General features: G+C 43.6%; 1 protein-coding gene across 1 annotated transcript in view; it reads left to right on the plus strand.

Moving 5' to 3' along the window:
• Nucleotides 1–20560, plus strand: part of ANKAR (ankyrin and armadillo repeat containing) — a 577406-nt gene that overhangs the window by 16829 nt on the left and 540017 nt on the right. Inside the window, exon 2 of the mRNA XM_069733853.1 lies at nucleotides 15308–15967. Within this exon, the coding sequence (XP_069589954.1) occupies nucleotides 15379–15967 (589 nt within the window). The 5' untranslated portion in view covers nucleotides 15308–15378. The remainder of the gene's footprint in view (nucleotides 1–15307; nucleotides 15968–20560) is intronic.

Here is a 20560-nt window from a genome sequence, read left to right on the forward strand (position 1 = left end):
TCCTGACCACCAGGTCATAACAGGCAGCACACTGCAGCTCTAAAACATGTAAACTTGAAATATGAAATTTGAACTGCATTACTGCACTAGAAATATGAAAAATGAGAGCTTTTAGCGCATAAAAATGGCCAATTTTATGTGTACCTGGTAGCCCCTTTACGGCATCTCTCTTATACCAGGTCCTAAACTTGCCTTACCTCACTGAGAATAAAGGTCTCCATCTGAATGGGTGCATGTGAAAACCTCTTCCTAGACTAAAATTCTCTCTCTCTGTGGAGGGGTATTGGACCTGCTGTAATTAAAACACCTGTAGGCTAGGAGGCGGAGTGCACGATCAGAAGGCTAAAGAATACATTTCAAAAACCTGACCGGCACATCCAAACATAGACTAAGTGTGAACATGTTTTAGCGCTGCAGTGTGCTGCCTTATTTATTTAGCTATATACGAGTTGGCGACTCTAGGTTCAGCACCTGTTCACACTTAGTCTATGTTTGGATGTGCCGGTCAGGTTTTTGAAATGTATTCTTTAGCCTTCTGATCGTGCACTCCGCCTCCTAGCCTACAGGTGTTTTAATTACAGCAGGTCCAATACCCCTCCACAGAGAGAGAGAATTTTAGTCTAGGAAGAGGTTTTCACATGCACCCATTCAGATGGAGACGTTTATTCTCAGTGAGGTAAGGCAAGTTTAGGACCTGATATAAGAGAGATGCCGTAAAGGGGCTACCAGGTACACATAAAAGTGGCCATTTTTATGCGCTTAAAGCTCTCATTTTTCATATTTCTAGTGCAGTAATGCAGTTCAAATTTCATATTTCAAGTTTACATGTTTTAGCGCTGCAGTGTGCTGCCTTATTTATTTAGCTATATACGAGTTGGCGACTCTAGGTTCAGCACCTGTTCACACTTAGTCTATGTTTGGATGTGCCGGTCAGGTTTTTGAAATGTATTCTTTAGCCCTCTGATCGTGCACTCTGCCTCCTAGCCTACAGGTGTTTTAATTACAGCAGGTCCAATACCCCTCCACAGAGAGAGAGAATTTTAGTCTAGGAAGAGGTTTTCACATGCACCCATTCAGATGGAGACGTTTATTCTCAGCGAGGTAAGACAAGTTTAGGACCTGGTATAAGAGAGATACCGTAAAGGGGCTACCAGGTACACATAAAATTGGCCATTTTTATGCGCTAAAAGCTCTCATTTTTCATATTTCTAGTGCAGTAATGATGTTCAAATTTCATATTTCAAGTTTACATGTTTTAGCGCTGCAGTGTGCTGCCTTATTTATTTAACCCTGTACGGATGACATATTATGTGCTGAACAGCCCTCCCTCCTGGACAGCATTAAAAGCTTGATTAAACAGGAGGTACAATCCTCCATGGCGGCCTTCTCCCAACCTCAAGTGTCGCATCTTCCCCCCCTAAAAAGAGGAAGATGGCCCCAGTTAATACTGATTCTGACTCGGGTGAGGTCTATTCTTCTGAGTCAGACGATAATTGGGAGAATGAGGGCTCAACATCCACCCCTAAAGCGGATGGGAAAAAATATTACTTTTCCTAGACTAGATATGGATGAGCTAGTCTCCATAGTAAGAAGCACCATAGGGGTTGAGGAAGTGGAGGAAAAACATTCCGTACAAGATGTAATGTTTGGGGGCCTGAGACCCAAGCCTAAAAAAGGGTTCCCTATACATGAAAATGTTCAAAATCTAATTTTCCAAGAGTGGACTTCCCCAGAGAAGGGCCTTAAGGTACCGTCACATTAAGCGACGCTGCAGCGATATAAACAACGATGCCGATCGCTGCAGCGTCGCTGTGTGGTCGCTGGAGAGCTGTCACACAGACAGCTCTCCAGCGACCAACGATGCCGAAGTCCCCGGGTAACCAGGGTAAACATCGGGTTACTAAGCGCAGGGCCGCACTTAGTAACCTGATGTTTACCCTGGTTACCAGTGTAAATGTAAAAAAAATCAAACACTACATACTTACATTCCGGTGTCTGACTATCCCAGCTGACATCCGGCACTATGTGCCAGGAGTGGTCACGGACCGCCCCCGGCACATTAACCCCTGGCATACTGCGATCAAACATGATCGCAGTGTTCCGGCGGTGTAGGGAAGCATTGTACAGGGAGGGGGCTCCCTGCGGGCTTCCCTGAGACCCCCGGAGCAATGCGATGTGATCGCGTTGCTGCGAGGGTCTCTTACCACCTCCTCCCTGCAGCAGGCCCGGATCCAAAATAGATGCTGCATCCGGGTCCTGCAGGGAGGTGGCTTCACTGGAGAGCCTAAAGGAGTGCACGTCAGATGGCTGATCTGACACAGTGCACAGCAAAGTGTCAGATCAGCGATCTTACACTATAACATGATGCCCCCCACTGGGGCAATGTTATAGTGTAAAAAAAAAAATATTCACATGTGTAAAAAAAAAAAAAATTCTAAAAAAAATAAATAAAAGTTGTTCCTATAAATACATTTCTTTAAATAAAAAACAAACAAACAATAAAAGTACACATATTTAGTATCTCTGCGTCCGTAGCGACCCCACATATACAACTACTAGATGGTGGCCCGATTCTAACGCATCGGGTATTCTAGAATATGCATGTCCACGTAGTATATTGCCCAGCGATGTAGTATACAGCACAGAGCCACGTAGTATATTGCCCAGTCACGTACTATATTGCCCAGTTACATAGTATATTGCCCAGTGACATAGTACATTGCCTAGCCACGTGGTATATGACGTAGTATACAGCACAGAGCCACGTAGTATATTGTACAGCGATGTAGTATACAGCACAGAGCCACATAGTATATTGCCCAGCCACGTATGTCACAGGTTAAAAAATAAACATACTCACCTTCCGATCCGAGGGCCCCTTGTAGTTCTGTCACCTGTTCGCCAGCTTCCGGTCCCAGGGTGTGATGACATCGCGGTCACATGACCGTGACGTCATGGCAGGTCCTTCTCGTGCAGGCGCGCATGACCTGTGATGACGTCACGGTCACATGACCATGACGTCATGGAAGGTCCTTGTCGCGCAGGACCTGTGATGACGTCGCGGTCACATGACCGTGACGTCATGGAAGGTGCTTGTCGCATACCATCTTTAGCACCGGAGGAGCGGGAAAGGCAACGGAGGGTGAGTATATGATGATTTTTTTTTTTTAAATATTTTTAACATTAGATCTTTTTACTATTGACGATGCATAGGCAGCATCAATAGTAAAAACTTGGTCACACAGGTTTAATAGCGGCGGTAACAGAGTGAGTTACCCGCGGCATAACGCGGTCCGTTACCGCTGGCATTAACCCTGTGTGAGCGGTGACTGCGGGGAGTATAGAGTGGGCGCAGAGTGCAGGGGAGTAGGGAGGGACTAATCGGACTGTGCCCATCGCTGATTAGCCGCGGCAGCCATGACAGGCAGCTGGCGAGACCAATCAGCGACTTGGATTTCATGACAGACAGAGGCCGCGACCAATGAATATCCATGACTGACAGAAGGACAGACAGAAAGACGGAAGTGACCCTTAGACATTTATATAGTAGATATCACTAGTTAACCCCTTCAGTGAACACCGTAAAAAAAAAAACGAGGCAAAAAACAAAGCTTTATTAGCATACCGCCAAACAAAAAGTGGAATAACACGCGATCAAAAAGACTGATATAAATAACCATGGTACCACTGAAAATGTCATTTTGTCCCGCAAAAAACGAGCTGCCAAACAGCGTCATCAGCGAAAAAATAAAAAAGTTATAGTCCTCAGAAAAAAGCGATGCAAAAATAATTATTTTTTCTATAAAATAGTTTTTATCATATAAAAGCGCCAAAACATAAAAAAAGATATAAATGAGGTATCGCTGTAATCGGACTGACCTGAAGAATAAAACTACTTTATCAATTTTACCAAACACGGAACGGTATAAACGCCCCCCCAAAAGAAATTCATGAAGAGCTGGTTTTTGGTCATTATGCCTCACAAAAATCGGAATAAAAAGCGATCAAAAAATGTCACGTGCCTGAAAATGATACCAATAAAAACGTCAACTCGTTCCGCAAAAAACAAGACCTCACATGACTCTGTGGATCCAAATATGGAAAAATTATAGCTCTCAAAATGTGGTAACGCAAAAAATATTTTTGCAATAAAAAGCGTCTTTCAGTGTGTGACGGCTGCCAATCATAAAAATCCGCTAAAAAACCCGCTATAAAAGTAAATCAAACCCCCCTTCATCACCCCCTTAGTTAGGGAAAAATTAAAACATTAAAAAAATGTATTTATTTCCATTTTCCGGTTAGGGTTAGGGCTAGGGTTAGGGTTGGGGCTAGGGTTAAGGCTACAGTTAGGGTTGGGGCTAAAGTTAGGGTTAGGGTTGGGGCTAAAGTTAGGGTTCGGGTTTGGATTACATTTACGGTTGGGAATAGGGTTGGGATTAGGGTTAGGGGTGTGTCTGGGTTAGAGGTTTGGTTAGGGTTACCGTTGGGATTAGGGTTAGGGGTGTGTTTGGATTAGGGTTTCAGTTATAATTGGGGGGTTTCCACTGTTTAGGCACATCAGGGGCTCTCCAAACGCGACATGGCGTCCGATCTCAATTCCAGCCAATTCTGCGTTGAAAAAGTAAAGCAGTGCTCCTTCCCTTCCGAGCTCTCCCGTGTGCCCAATCAGGGGTTTACCCCAACATATGTGATATTAGCGTACTCAGGACAAATTGGGCAACAACTTTTGGGGTACAATTTCTCCTGTTACCCTTGGGAAATAAATTGGGGGCTAAAAAATAATTTTTGTGGGAATAAAAAAGATTTTGTTTTTTCACGGCTCTGCGTTATAAACTGTAGTGAAACAATTAGGGGTACAAAGCTCTCACAACACATCTAGATGAGTTCCTTAGAGGGTCTACTTTCCAAATCGGTGTCACGTGTGGGGGGTTTCAATGTTTAGGCACATCAGTGGCTGTCCAAACACAACATGGCGTCCCATCTCAATTCCTGTCAATTTTGCATTGAAAAGTCAAACGGCGCTCCTTCCCTTCCGAGCTCTCCTATGGGACCAAACAGTGGTTTACCCCCACATATGGGGTATCAGCGTACTCAGGACAAATTGTACAACAACTTTTGGGGTCCAATTTCTTCTCTTATCCTTGGGAAAATAAAAAATTGGGGGCGAAAATATCATTTTTGTGAAAAAATATGATTTTTTATTTTTACAGCTCTGCATTATAAACTTCTATGAAGCACTTGGTGGGTCAAAGTGCTCACCACACATCTAGATAAGTTCCTTAGGGGGTCTACTTTCCAAAATGGTGTCACTTGTGGGGGGTTTCACTGTTTAGGCACATCAGGAGCTCTCCAAACGCAACATGGCATCTCATCTCAATTCCAGTCAATTTTGCATTGAAAAGTCAAATGGCGCTCCTTCGCTTCCGAGCTCTGCCACGCGCCCAAACAGTGGTTTACCCCCACATATGGGGTATCGGCGTACTCAGGAAAAATTGTACGACATCTTTTGTGGTCCATTTTCTCCTGTTACCCTTGGTAAAATAAAACAAATTGGAGCTGAAGTAAATTTTTTGTGAAAAAAGTTAAATGTTCATTTTTATTTTAAATATGCCTGTGAAACACCTGAAGGGTTAATAAACTTCTTGAATGTGGTTTTGAGCACCTTGAGGAGTGCAGTTTTTAGAATGGTGTCACACTTGGTTATTTTCTATCATATAGACACCTCAAAATGACTTCAAATGAGATGTGGTCCCTAAAATAAAATGGTGTTGTAAAAATGAGAAATTGCGGGTCAACTTTCAACCCTTATAACTCCCTGACAAAAAAAAATTTTTGTTCCAAAATTGTGCTGACGTAAAGTAGACATGTGGGAAATGTTACTTATCTCTGTGATTTAAGGGCATAAAAATTCAAAGTTGGAAAATTGCGAAATTTTCAAAATTTTCGCCAAATTTCCGTTTTTTTCACAAATAAACGCAGGTAATATCAAAGAAATTTTACCACTATCATGAAGTACAATATGTCACGAGAAAACAGTGTCAGAATCACCGGGATCCGTTGAAGCGTTCCAGAGTTATAACCTCATAAAGGGACAGTGGTCAGAATTGTAAAATTTGCCCGGTCATTAACGTGCAAACCACCCTTTGGGGTAAAGGGGTTAATTTGACAGCTGCCCCGTTCCTATCAAAGTGTATCAAAAGTGCGTTACCCCTCCCCTCCCTGTCAGTGTATTTGGTTGCTTCCCCCTTTTGCTAGTGTTTGATATTGTTATCACAGCATTTGATACTTTGCTTTTATATCATATTAGATTTTCATTTTATGTGAAGTTGATATGAGTTTGGTGCTGTAATCAAAGCAATGTATTTTATTCCCAATGATCACATAGTGCAAAATGATCGTGTTTCTGCAGCATGTTATGTGAAAGGGATTCTGTGTATCTCAGACAAGCTGCCGTGATTTCCATGCTTAAAGGGAACCTGTCACCCCTGTTGTGAATTCTGCTTTTGGGCTCCCTCCGGTGGTTTTAGAAGGTAATGCAGTTGTCCCTGGGCTGCAGTCTTGGACAGGTGTATCTGCTAATTGCAATTCTGACTGGGCTATTTAGCTTTGCAGGACTCATTAGTCCTTGCCAGTAGTCAATGTTTCTTTGGAAGTGTTGGATCTCTGCCTGGCCTCTCCTGCTTAGCTGCCAATTCAGCAAAGATAAGTGTCTGTTTCTTTTTCTGAAACACACATGCTGTGTGCTTATTTTCAGTGCTGATCTTTTGTTTCTATTTGTCCAGCTTAGACTGTGTCAGTTGTTTTTCTCAGTCTGGTTGGATTCTCTGGAGTTGCAGATATACTCTCCACATCTTTAGTTAGGTGGTGGAGTTTTGGTATTTTCTGCTGTGGATTTTTTTGTAGTATGTTTATGCTGACCGCTTAGTATCCTGTCCTGTCCTTTTCTATTTAGCTAGAAGTGGCCTCCTTTGCTAAGCCTGTTTTCTGCCTGCGTGTGTCTTTTCCTCTCCAACTCACAGTCATTATTTGTGGGGGGCTGCCTATCCTTTGGGGGTCTACTCTGAGGCAAGATAGTTTTCCTATTTCCATCTATAGGGGTATTTAGTCCTCCGGCTGTGTCGAGGTGTCTAGGTTTTGTTAGGCACACCCCACGGCTACTTCTAGTTGCGGTGATAAGATCAGGGTTTGCGGTCAGTATAGTTACCACCTACTCCAGTGAAGGTTTTCATGCTGCTCCAAGGCCACCTAATCATAGCAGTACTACTGGCCAACAATGAGTTAAATGCATCTCAGAAGAAGGGAGGAAAGGTCTTGAGCCATTTTTTTTTCTGCAGTCTGTTTTGTCTTCTCCTCCCTCTTCATTTCTGGGTGGCTGAGGAGCCTTGTGCTAGCATGAATGTTCAGGAATTAGCTTCTCGTGTAGACCAGCTTGCTGCTAGGGTACAGGATATTTCTGATTATATTGTTCAGACTCCTGCTTTAGAACCGAAGATTCCTACTCCTGATTTGTTTTTTGGTGACAGGTCCAAAGTTTGAGTTTTAAAAACAACTGTAGACTGTTTTTTGCATTGAAACTTCGATCCTCCGGTGATTCTATTCAGCAGGTTAAAATCATCATCTCCCTGCTGCGTGGTGATCCACAGGATTGGGTATTTTCCCTGGAATCTGGGGATCCGGCTTTGCTTAATGTAGACTCCTTCTTTCAGGCGTTAGGATTACTGTATAATGAACCTAATTCGGTGGATCAAGCTGAGAAGACCGTGTTGGCCCTGTCTCAGGGGCAAGAGGCGGCTGAATTGTATTGTCAGAAATTCAGAAAATGGTCTGTGTTGACTAAATGGAATAATGATGCTTTGGCGGCAATTTTCAGAAAGGGTCTTTCTGAATCCGTTAAAGATGTTATGGTGGGGTTTCCCACACCCTCCAATCTGAGTGATTCTATGTCTCTGGCCATTCAGATTGACCGGCGCTTGCGGGAGCGCAGAACTGTGCGCGCTATGGCGTTATCCTCAGAGCAAATTCCTGAGCCTATGCAGTGTGATAGGATTCTGTCTAAAACAGAAAGGCAAGGTTTCAGACGTCTCAATAGGTTGTGTTATTATTGTGGCGACGCTTCCCATGTCATTTCTGTCTGCCCTAAGCGGACAAAGAGGATCGCCAGTTCATTTAGCATCTGTACTGTACAACCTAAATTTCTGTTATCTGTGTCCTTGATCTGCTCATTGTCATCATTTTCTGTCATGGCGTTTGTGGATTCAGGCGCCGCCTTGAACTTAGTGGACTTTGACTTTGCTAGGCGTTGTGGATTTCCCTTGTAGCCTTTGCAGAACCCTATTCCTTAAAGGGGCATTGATGCTACACCCTTGGCTAAAAATAAGCACCAGTTTTGGACACAAGTGACCATGCGCATGGCGCCAGCCCATCAGGAAGATTGTCGATTTCTGGTGTTGCATAATTTGCATGATGCTATCGTGCTGGGTTTTCCGTGGTTACAGGTACATAATCCTGTTTTGGATTGGAAGTCCATGTCTGTGGCTAGTTGGGGTTGTCGGGGGTTCATAATGATGTTCCTCTGATGTCTATCGCCCCTTCTTCCTCTTCTGAAATTCCGGAGTTTTTGTCTGATTTTCAGGATGTATTCGATGAGCCCAAGTCCAGTTTCCTTCCACCGCACAGGGACTGCGATTGTGCTATTGACTTGATTCCAAGCTGTAAGTTTCCTAAGGGCCGACTTTTCAACCTGTCTGTACCTGAACATGCCGCCATACGGAGCTATATTAAGGAGTCTTTGGAGAAAGGGCATATTCGGCCATCTTCTTCACCGTTGGGAGCAGGGTTCTTTTTTGTTGCTAAAAAAGATGGTTCCTTAAGACCCTGTATTGATTATCGCCTCTTGAATAAGATCACGGTCAAGTTTCAATACCCTTTACCTTTGCTTTCCGATTTGTTTGCTAGGATTAAGGGAGCTAGTTGGTTTACGAAGATTGACCTTCGGGGGGCTTATAATCTTGTTCGTATAAAGCAGGGTGATGAATGGAAAACTGCGTTTAACACGCCCGAAGGCCATGAAGGGCATGATATCTTCCGGAATTATCTTGATAAATTCTTGATTGTATATTTGGACGATATTTTGATTTTTTCCGATGATTGGGAATCTCATTTTGCAGCAGGTCAGGATGGTATTTCAGATCCTTCGTGACAATGCCTTGTTTGTGAAAGGGTCTAAGTGTCTTTTTGGGGTGCAGAAGGTTTCCTTTTTGGGCTTTATTTTTTCTCCCTCGTCTATAGAGATGGATCTGGTTAAGGTTCAGGCCATTCATGATTGGATTCAGCCCACATCCGTGAAGAGCCTTCATAAATTTTTGGGTTTTGCTAATTTTTATCGCCGTTTCATTGCTAATTTTTCCAGCGTGGTTAAACCCTTGACTGATTTGAGGAAGAAGGGCGCTGATGTGGCGAATTGGTCCCCTGCGGCTGTCTCTGCCTTTCAGGAACTTAAACGTCGTTTTACTTCTGCTCCAGTGTTGCGTCAACCGGATATTTCTCTTCCGTTTCAGGTTGAGGTTGATGCTTCTGAGATTGGGGCAGGGGCTGTTTTGTCTCAGAGGGATCCTGTTGGTTCCTTAATGAAACCGTGTGCCTTCTTTTCCCGTAAGTTTTCGCCTGCTGAACGCAATTATGATGTCGGCAATCGGGAGTTGTTGGCTATGAAGTGGGCGTTTGAGGAGTGGCGACATTGGCTTGATGGAGCTAAGCACCGTATTGTGGTCTTGGCCGATCATAAGAATCTGATTTACCTCGAGTCTGCCAAACGTTTGAATCCTAGACAGGCTCGATGGTCCTTGTTTTTTTCTCGTTTTGATTTTGTGGTCTTGTACCTTCCGGGTTCTAAGAATATTAAGGCTGATGCCCTCTCTAGGAGTTTTTTGCCTGATTCTCCTGAGGTCTTGGAACCGGTCAGTATTCTGAAAGAAGGGGTGGTCCTTTCTGCCATTTCTCCTGATTTACGACGGGTTCTTCAGGAATTTCAGGCTGACAAACCTGACCGTTGTCCTGTGGGGAAACTGTTTGTTCCTGACAGATGGACTAGTAGAGTGATTTCTGAGGTTCACTGTTCCGTGTTGGGTGGTCATCCTGGCATTTTTGGTACCAGAGACTTGGTTGGTAGGTCCTTTTGGTGGCCTTCTTTGTCGCGTGATGTGCGTTCTTTTGTGCAGTCCTGCGGTACTTGTGCACGGGCCAAGCCTTGTTGCTCCCGTGCTAGTGGGTTGCTTTTGCCATTGCCGGTCCCTGAGAGGCCCTGGACGCATATTTCTATGGATTTTATTTTCGATCTTCCTGTTTCCCAGAGGATGTCGGTTATCTGGGTTGTTTGTGACCGATTCTCTATGATGGTTCATTTGGTGCCTTTGCCTAAATTGCCTTCTTCTTCTGATTTGGTTCCGTTGTTTTTTCAGCATGTGGTTCGTTTGCATGGTATTCCGGAGAATATTGTGTCCGACAGAGGTTCTCAGTTTGTTTCTAGGTTTTGGCGGGCCTTTTTGGCCAAGCTGGGTATTGATTTGTCTTTTTCTTCTGCATTTCATCCTCAGACAAATGGCCAGACTGAGCGAACTAATCAGACTTTGGAGACTTATTTGAGATGCTTTGTGTCTGCTGATCAGGATGATTGGGTGGCTTTTTTGCCATTGGCCGAGTTTGCCCTTAATAATCGGGTGTTGTCTCAGGAGGAGGCTCAACGTTTTGCTAACCGTTGTCGGTGTGTTGGTTCCCGGCTTCGGGTTGGCGATCTGGTTTGGTTGTCTTCCCGTCATGTTCCTATGAAGGTTTCTTCTCCTAAGTTTAAGCCTCGGTTTATTGGTCCTTATAGGATTTCTGAGATTATTAATCCGGTGTCTTTTCGTCTGGCGCTTCCGGCCTCTTTTGCTATCCATAATGTCTTCCATAGATCTTTATTGCGGAAATATGTGGAGCCCGTTGTTCCCTCTGTTGATCCTCCGGCCCCTGTGTTGGTTGATGGGGAGTTGGAATATGTTGTTGAGAAGATTTTGGATTCCCGTTTTTCGAGGCAGAAGCTTCAGTACCTTGTCAAATGGAAGGGTTATGGCTAGGAGGATAATTCTTGGGTATTTGCCTCTGATGTCCATGCCGCTGATTTGGTTCGTACCTTTCATCTGGCTCATCCTGATCGGCCTGGGGGCTCTGGTGAGGGTTCGGTGACCCCTCCTCAAGGGGGGGGTACTGTTGTGAATTCTGCTTTTTGGCTCCCTCCGGTGGTTGTAGATGGTAATGCAGTTGTCCCTGGGCTGCAGTTTTGGACAGGTGTATCTGCTAATTGCAATTCTGACTGGGCTTTTTAGCTTTGCAGGACTCATTAGTCCTTGCCAGTAGTCAATGTTTCTTTGGAAGTGTTGGATCTCTGCCTGGCCTCTCCTGCTTAGCTGCCAATTCAGCAAAGATAAGTGTCTGTTTCTTTTTCTGAAACACACATGCTGTGTGCTTATTTTCAGTGCTGATCTTTTGTTTCTATTTGTCCAGCTTAGACTGTGTCAGTTGTTTTTCTCAGTCTGGTTGGATTAGCTGGAGTTACAGATATACTCTCCACATCTTTAGTTAGGTGGTGGAGTTTTGGTATTTTCTGCTGTGGATATTTTTGTAGTATTTTTATGTTGACCGCTTAGTATCCTGTCCTGTCCTTTTCTATTTAGCTAGAAGTGGCCTCCTTTGCTAAGCCTGTTTTCTGCCTGCGTGTGTCTTTTCCTCTCCAACTCACAGTCATTATTTGTGGGGGGCTGCCTATCCTTTGGGGGTCTACTCTGAGGCAAGATAGTTTTCCTATTTCCATCTTTAGGGGTATTTAGTCCTCCTGCTGTGTCGAGGTGTCTAGGTTTTGTTAGGCACACCCTACGGCTACTTCTAGTTGCGGTGATAAGATCAGGGTTTGCGGTCAGTGTAGTTACTCCAGTGAAGGTTTTCATGCTGCTCCAAGGCCACCTAATCATAACACCCCCCCCCCCAGGCATTTTTAACTAAAAGAGCCACCTTGTGCTGCAGTAATGCTGCATTCTGACAAGGTGGCTCTTTTAGTTCTGTGTGCTGTAACTGCCGAAATAATCAGTTTTGTAATTTGTCCTAAATACCTTTTCTTCAGTCAAGGAGGCAGGCCTTTCCCCTCTGCTGCAGACGCCACACAGCCGTCACTCAAATCTTCCTGGCACCGGGCGTCGCCTCCTCACCGCTGTTTTGAAATAAGAAGATTTGAGTGACGGCTGTGTGGCGTCTGCAGCAGGAGGGAAAGACCTGCCTCCTTGACTGAGGAAAAGGTATTTAGGACAAATTACAAAACTGATTATTTCGGCAGTTACAGCACCCAGAACTAAAAGAGCCACCTTGTCAGAATGCAGCATTACTGCAGCACAAGGTGGCTCTTTTAGTTAAAACCGCCTGGGGGGGTGACAGGTTCCCTTTAAATACAACCAGATGTGCTCATGCGGGAACAGAGCAATAATCTAGTTGCTGTGAGACTTGAAACATGTGGTGCACAGATACATACAGACAAAACACAACAAACAGTTCAATGTCGCAGATACATCCAGACAGCCAGAACAGATTTATGTGTTTTTATAACACACCAGGCTCAGTGCATGGTGCTAGATGTATTATCAAAACATTTAATTTTGCTTTTGATATTCTTGCTAACGATTAAATTACAATTTTGTGGCTGTACAGCGCAATAATTTCGATTGTTAGGCTATTATTATTTCATTTTATGTGTGTTTTATAACACACCATGCCGATTATATAATTTTATATCCTAGCCGTGTATTTATTTGATACTGGGATTCTCATTTTTACATGTGGTTTATAACAGCAGTTTCATTGTATGGGCATATTATGTGTATGGCCATGTTACAACACCAGCAATTATGAAGCGGTGTGTTTTATACGTTTATAAAAAAAAGCAAAGACACGATGTTGTAAAAGTTTAAAAGATTTTATTGTTGTAAAATAAATACATCTCAAAGACATTTCAATAATATAAAAATTCTTACAGAATATAAAAAAGCAAACATTAAATAGCACAATTAACATACATCATTACACTTCTTACAAAATAAATAATATAGCGTTACAAGCCAAGTACAGCATTTATCCACTACATTCTTTATATTATGAAGTAAATAGTATCACCAGTACAATTAACATACTGCACATCATTACATTTCTTACAAAATAAATAATATAGTGTTACAAGCCAAGTACAGCATTTATCCAGTACATTCTTTACATCGTGAGCCACATGGATTGTAGTATCCGTAGAGACCTTTTTTTTATTTAGCAGAGTTCCGCGTGTGGTGCCTAATGACGGGGAATGTAAAGATTGAATTGTACGGGGCGGCGGGGATAGCTTCTGGGGTGTAGATACAGCGCTTCTCTCACTGATGGAAATTTTTAATCCATCTAAAAGCTGCCTAGTAGTGGGATTACCCACAACTGTAGATGGTATATTTAGCTCTGCCATAGCCTGCATAAATGAATCCGAACCCGGAGGTAAATTTCTGCTGATCAGAGCATGACTCTGTGTTGTACTACGTACCAAATCCAGTAAGTTAGACCCTGGTATTAGGGATCCTTTGAAAATAAATTCGGCTTTATTATTCCAGGCTGTAACATTTTTATTCTGCAGTAACCTGTTTAGTAAAAATTCAGCATTCTTTTTATATTTTTTGTTTATATGGCTGACAATTTCAGCGACCTCTTGATTTTTATCAGAGTCGGTATTTGACAGTTGCTGACCAGGATCAGGAGTGCTAACGAGATTTAAAGCCGTTACTTCTTTTGAGTTGTGCCGAGTATGTACCAAGTAGCGCTGTAGTACGGAAATATATACTTTACTTGGTTTTCACATCATCGGGAATGTCACGACGTTGTAAAATGGCGCTAATTTCACCATCAAGGCGTCGAATAACACTTTCGCGTATGTTATCTGTAGTACTGTGTCTTAGTTTGTCTAGCTCCTGTTTGGGAACTAGATACATTATTTTCCTGTGAGCAGACTTGTTATTATTGGAATTGCAAAACCTAAAAGAGGGCCGATAAACCCGCCGGCCAGCTTTAGTAGATGCTTTTTTTTCTTTATGGGCTGAGATTTGTCACTCAGGTTTCTTATAGCTTTACGCCACTTCTTTAATATGCCTTTTTGTCGCATCTCAGCTTTGGGAAAATGGCCGCCGTGATCTCTTCTGCGCACGCGCGGCATCCCGCGGCCATTTTCCTGAAGCCCCGAGCAGCAGAGCACTCCATCTGCGCACGCGCGGCCCCAGGAAGATGGCCGCCCCCACCGATGACAGGGGGTAATAGCGCAGATCGCGTGCTGCTTCTTCACGTGCGCGCAGTGGATTCGTCACTTGGATATGCGCACACCACTACGGAAGAAACAGCGCTGTGACCACGCCCACCCGACCTGACCAGCCTGATTGACAGGCGAAAACGGCGACTTTGGTAATGTATTTCGCAGCATAGGTGGGGAATCAGGGTACACTACATACACTATTGTAACGCACAGCGCAGGCCCTATTTAACAGTATTTTTATCTCAATCTGAAAAAACGGGGTGACAGGTTCCCTTTAAAAGGTATCAACCACTGAGGACTCTCAATTCTAAATATTTTTCTGAACAAAACCGGACATTTTCTGCAAGAAATCCGCATGCGTTTTTTTCGCGCGTTCTCGTGTTTTTTTTTGCGGATTTTTCCGGAGGTTCCTAATACAATAATACAGTGGGAAATCCGCAAAAAATCAGCAAAATTAATAAACATGCTGCGTTTTTTTACTGCAATGCGTTTTTTTGCAGAAAAAAACGCAACATATGCACAAAAATTGCGGAATGCATGCTAAATGATAGGATGCATATGATGCGTTTTTTATGTGTTTTTATTGCGTTTTATAGCGAGAAAAAAAACGCAAAAAATCCAAAACGTGTGCACACAGCCTAAGTCAATTTTCTGTCCACAAGTCATACGTCACTACAAAAGCTGGGTCAGGAAATGAAGAGGGGAATGTGTCATGCAACCTAAATAGGGGAATGCGTCATGCAGCCACAAGAGACTTCATGTTTTTACGTAGAGCAGAGAAAAGATTTAACTGGATAGAAATGCAAAATGAGCAATTTTAAGTACACAGTGCCATATAATAAGACAACTGCAATATATTATGTGGATAAAAACTTTGATGGGAGTTCTTCTTTAAAAAATTCTTGTTACTTTTTTTTAAGTTGCACATTAACAAAATAATGTTTTTCTTTTCAGGTACATGGAGGTATTTTGTTTGGACTAGATTATTCTGAAAATCAGAAAAGTAACCATATATTGAGCTGGAAATGTTGAGAGCAGTCAAGGAAGGTAAAAACCCAGCACCTGATGAGGCCTTTCTGGCTGAAATGGTAGTACAGAGAAATGCTAATGCTTTCTTTGACAAATTTGATAGAAGTGAGGTACAAGAACTTTTGGTGCATACTACTTCAAGCTGGCTTGTATCAGTGGATGATGCCAAATTACCCCTCCAGCTTCCTAGTGGTTTAATAACTGAGATGAAAAATCTTACCCAATCAAAAATTATTCTCTTAGCGCCAATGGAACCGGATGTTATCCTGGATTGTCGGGAAGTTCATCAAATATTAAGAGAACTTGTTGTTGGTATTTATTGCTTTAACCAAGTGCCATCCATCAGCCTAGAAGCAAATTTTGACTGTAGTACATCCTGCCAGCTGCCCCCTGCTTATTGTGACACTTTAGTTGGGCAGATCATGATAAGTGTAGACTATATGATGAAGGCTTTATGGCATGGAGCATACATGACAGCAGAAAAACGAATAAGGTTCTCTGAATTTTGGAGGTCTGCAATGGATGTTGATGCAAATGGACAGGCCCAAACCAAGAAAAATGTATTTAAAGAGTTTTGCTCAGCAGGTAAGGTTCACAAGAATTCTGTTTATATTTTACCAACTACTTTACAGTTCCCTTTATGGTTTCTTCTGACATGGAAACAGGCAAATTAACCCCATAATGACTTCCAAAACACTTTTAATATTACAGTCAATAAAGGGTCAATATTCTACCATGCTGTAGATTGTCAAGAGTAATTACCATATATACTCGTGTATAAGCCGAGATTTTCAATGCATTTTTTTGTGCTGAAAACGCCCTCCTCGGCTTATACACAAGTCATTGTCCAGAAAGCCGGAGGGGGAGTGGCGGAGTAGCGGCAGGGGCCGGCTAACAGAAGACATGGTACTCGCCCTCCTCGCGCCGTTGCCTCATCTTCATCCCTGTATCTCCGTCCTGGCACCGGCAGCAGTCATGTGATACCGCTCATTAAGGTAATGAATATGTGCCACGTGACCGCTCAGCACAGGAGAGCTGCTGCGCTGGGACAACGGAGACGGCACGAGGAGGGTGAGTAGTACGAGGGGAAATGAGCCATGCATACAACGATGGGAGGGGGGTGAGCCATACAGGACCGGGGGAGCCATGCATACAACAGGGGACCCACACATACCAGGACAGGACGGGCGGGAGCCACACATAGCAGGACAGGACGGGGGAGCCACACATACCAGGACAGGACGCTGGGAGCCACACATACCAGGACAAAACGGGGGAGCCACACATACCAGGACAAAACGGGGGAGCCACACATACCAGGACAGGACGGGGGAGCCACATACCAGGAAAGAGACTGGGGAGCCACGCATAGCAGGACAGGGATGAGGGGACAATGCATACACGAGTATGTATATGTATATACTCGAGTCAATAAGCTTACCCAGTATTCCGTGGCAAAATTAGGTGCCTCGGCTCATACTCGAGTATATACGGTAGTCTATAAGTGCTGGAATTAATATATAATGAGCCAGTTCTGTCCTCATTGTTTGTCACTAGAGAAAATTACTTATTTCACCCGCTGTTTGTATTTATTTGTGTGTGTGTTTGTGTATGTATGTATATACACTGCCGATTTTGCAAGTTATCTCATCTTCAAACAGTGAAAACATCTGAAACGTTTATCATAGGCACAATTCAACTATGAGACACAGAATCTTAAAAAAAATCCTGAAAACGCATTATAAGATTTTTACGTAATTAATTTGCATTTTATTGCATGAAAAAAATGTTTGATACAATACCTATTTTCCCCACTGTGTGTATATGTTTGTGTATATATACAGCTCTGGCAAAAATTAAGAGACCACCACCTTAAAACCCTGTCATGTGCAGCCCAATCTCCAGAGCTGAACCCCATTTAAAACCTCTGGAATATAATCAAGATGATGATGGATAGTCAAAAGCCAAACAAAGAAGAACTGCTTAAATTTTTGCGCCAGAAGCAGTGTGAAAGACTGGTGTAAAGTATGCTAAGACGCATGAAAGCTGTGATTAAAAATCATGGTTATTCCATAAAATATTGATTTCTGAACTCTTCCTGAGTTAACACATTAGTATTGTTGTTTCTAAACGATTGTGAACTTGTTTTCTTTGCATTATTTGACCATTTCTCCTTTTCAGAAAAAAATTCAAAATTTATTGCTTGGAAATTCGGAGACATACTGTCAGACGTTTATAGCATAAAGAAAAATTTAAATTTTACTCAAAAATATACTGTATTTTTTGGATTATAAGACAATTTTTCCCCAAATTTGGGAGGAAAATGGGGTGAAGTCTTATAATGTGAATGTACCTTACCGTTGCTGGAGGTCGCATGAGCCGAGATCTCCATCTGCTCATGCGCTGCTCCCCCAGCGGCCATTTTACCGGAGTCCACCCCACAGGAAATCATGGGACTGCCGGAGTGGGCCCCAGCAGCACTGGAGACCGCCACAGAATCCAGCAGCGCCAGCTGCACATCCGTAGTACTGGAGACACCAGCAGAGCACTGGGCACCAGCGCCGGACACCCGCAGTAGCACTGTTGGACACCCCCGCAGCACCACCGGAGACACCCACAAAGCACTGGGTAGCAGCGCCTGACACCCGCAGTTCCGCCAGACACCCCTTCATCCCAGCCTGTGGCCTGCAGCAACGGTACCGGTAAGGCTAGGGTCACATTGCGTTAGTGCAATCCATTTAGCGCTAGCGCTAGCGGATTGCGCTAACGCAATGTTTTTAAAGGGTCGCGTTTCGGGGTCGCGTTAACGTCCCCGCTCTCGCAGATCCCCGTCCGAGGCGCGCTACAAAAGACCGGCGCGTTGCTAGCGCGTGCCGAAAATGACACGCGCTAGCAATGCGCTGGTACATTGCGGGCAATGGGAGCGTTAATTTCGCCGTGCAACGCTGTCCGTTAGCGCTCTGACCAAAACGCAATGTGACCCCAGCCTAAGGTACATTCGCATTAAAAGACGCACCCCCATTTTTCCACAAATTTGGGGAAAAAAGTGCGTCTTATAATACGAAAAATACGGCTATAGAGATAATATATATATATATACTAGATGGTGGCCCGATTCTAACGCATCAAGTATTCTAGAATATGCATGCCCACGTAGTATATTGCCCAGCCACGTATTATATTGCCCAGCCATGTAGTATATTGCCCAGCCACGTAGTATATTGCACAGCCAAGTAGTATATTGCCCAGTCACGTAATATATTGCGCAGCCACGTAGTATATTGCCCAGTGACGTAGTATATTGCCCAGCCACGTAGTATATTTTCCCAGCCACGTAGTATATTGCCCAGCCACGTAGTATATTGCGCAGCCACGTAGTATATTGCCCAGTAACGTAGTATATTGGCCAGCCACGTAGTATATTGCCCAGGCATGTAGTATATTGCCCAGCCACGTATTATATTGCCCAGCCATGTAGTATATTGCCCAGCCACGTAGTATATTGCACAGCCAAGTAGTATATTGCCCAGTCACGTAATATATTGCTCAGCCACGTAGTATATTGCCCAGTGACTTAGTATATTGCCCAGCCACGTAGTATATTTTCCCAGCCACGTAGTATATTGCCCAGCCACGTAGTATATTGCACAGTAACGTAGTATATTGGCCAGCCATGTAGTATATTGCCCAGTCACGTAGTATATTGCCCAGTGACGTAGTATATTGCCCAGCCACGTAGTATATTGCCCAGCTATATAGTATATTGCGCAGCCACGTAGTATATTGCCCAGTGACGTAGTATATTGGCCAGCCACGTAGTATATTGCCCAGTGACGTAGTATATTGCCCAGCTACGTAGTATATTGCCCAGTGACGTAGTATATTGCACAGCGACATAGTATACAGCACAGAGCCACGTAATATATTGCCCAGCCACATAGTATATTGCCCAGTGACGTTAGTATATTGCCCAGCCACATAGTATATTGCCCAGTGACATAGTATATTGGCCAGCCACGTAGTATATTGACCAGCTACGTAGTATATTGCCCAGCCACGTAGTATATTGCCCAGTGACGTAGTATATTGCCCAGCTACGTAGTATATTGCCCAGTGACGTAGTATATTGCACAGCGACATAGTATACAGCACAGAGCCACGTAATATATTGCCCAGCCACATAGTATATTGCCCAGCCACATAGTATATTGCCCAGTGACATAGTATATTGGCCAGCCACGTAGTATATTGACCAGCTACGTAGTATATTGCCCAGCCACGTAGCATATTGCCCAGTGACGTAGTATATTGCACAGTGACGTAGTATACAGCACAGAGCCACGTAGTATATTGCACTGCGATGTAGTATATTGCACATTGACGTAGTATACAGCACAGAGCCATGTAGTATATTGCACAGTGACGTAGTATACAGCACAGAGCCACGTAGTATATTGCCCAGTGACGTAGTATATTGCCCAGCCACATAGTATATTGCCCAGCTACGTAGTATACAGCACAGAGCCAAGTAGTATATTGCACAGCGACGTAGTATATTGCACAGTGACGTAGTATACAGCACAGAGCCACGTAGTATATTGCACAACGACGTAGTATATTGCACAGTAACGTAGTATATTGGCCAGCCACGTAGTATATTGCCCAGTCACGTAGTATATTGCCCAGCCACGTATTATATTGCCCAGCCATGTAGTATATTGCCCAGCCACGTAGTATATTGCACAGCCAAGTAGTATATTGCCCAATCACGTAATATATTGCGCAGCCACATAGTATATTGCCCAGTGACATAGTATATTGCCCAGCCACGTAGTATATTGCGCAGCCACGTAGTATATTGCCCAGTAACGTAGTATATTGGCCAGCCACGTAGTATATTGCCCAGTCACGTAGTATATTGCCCAGTGACGTAGTATATTGCCCAGCCACGTAGTATATTGCCCAGCTATATAGTATATTGCGCAGCCACGTAGTATATTGCCCAGTGACATAGTATATTGGCCAGCCACGTAGTATATTGCCCAGTGACGTAGTATATTGCCCAGCTACGTAGTATATTGCCCAGTGATGTAGTATATTGCACAGCGACATAGTATACAGCACAGAGCCACGTAATATATTGCCCAGCCACATAGTATATTGCCCAGTGACGTTAGT

The sequence above is a fragment of the Ranitomeya imitator genome, chromosome 7 (assembly GCF_032444005.1).
Source record: "Ranitomeya imitator isolate aRanImi1 chromosome 7, aRanImi1.pri, whole genome shotgun sequence".
NCBI classification, from domain to species: Eukaryota; Metazoa; Chordata; class Amphibia; order Anura; family Dendrobatidae; genus Ranitomeya; species Ranitomeya imitator.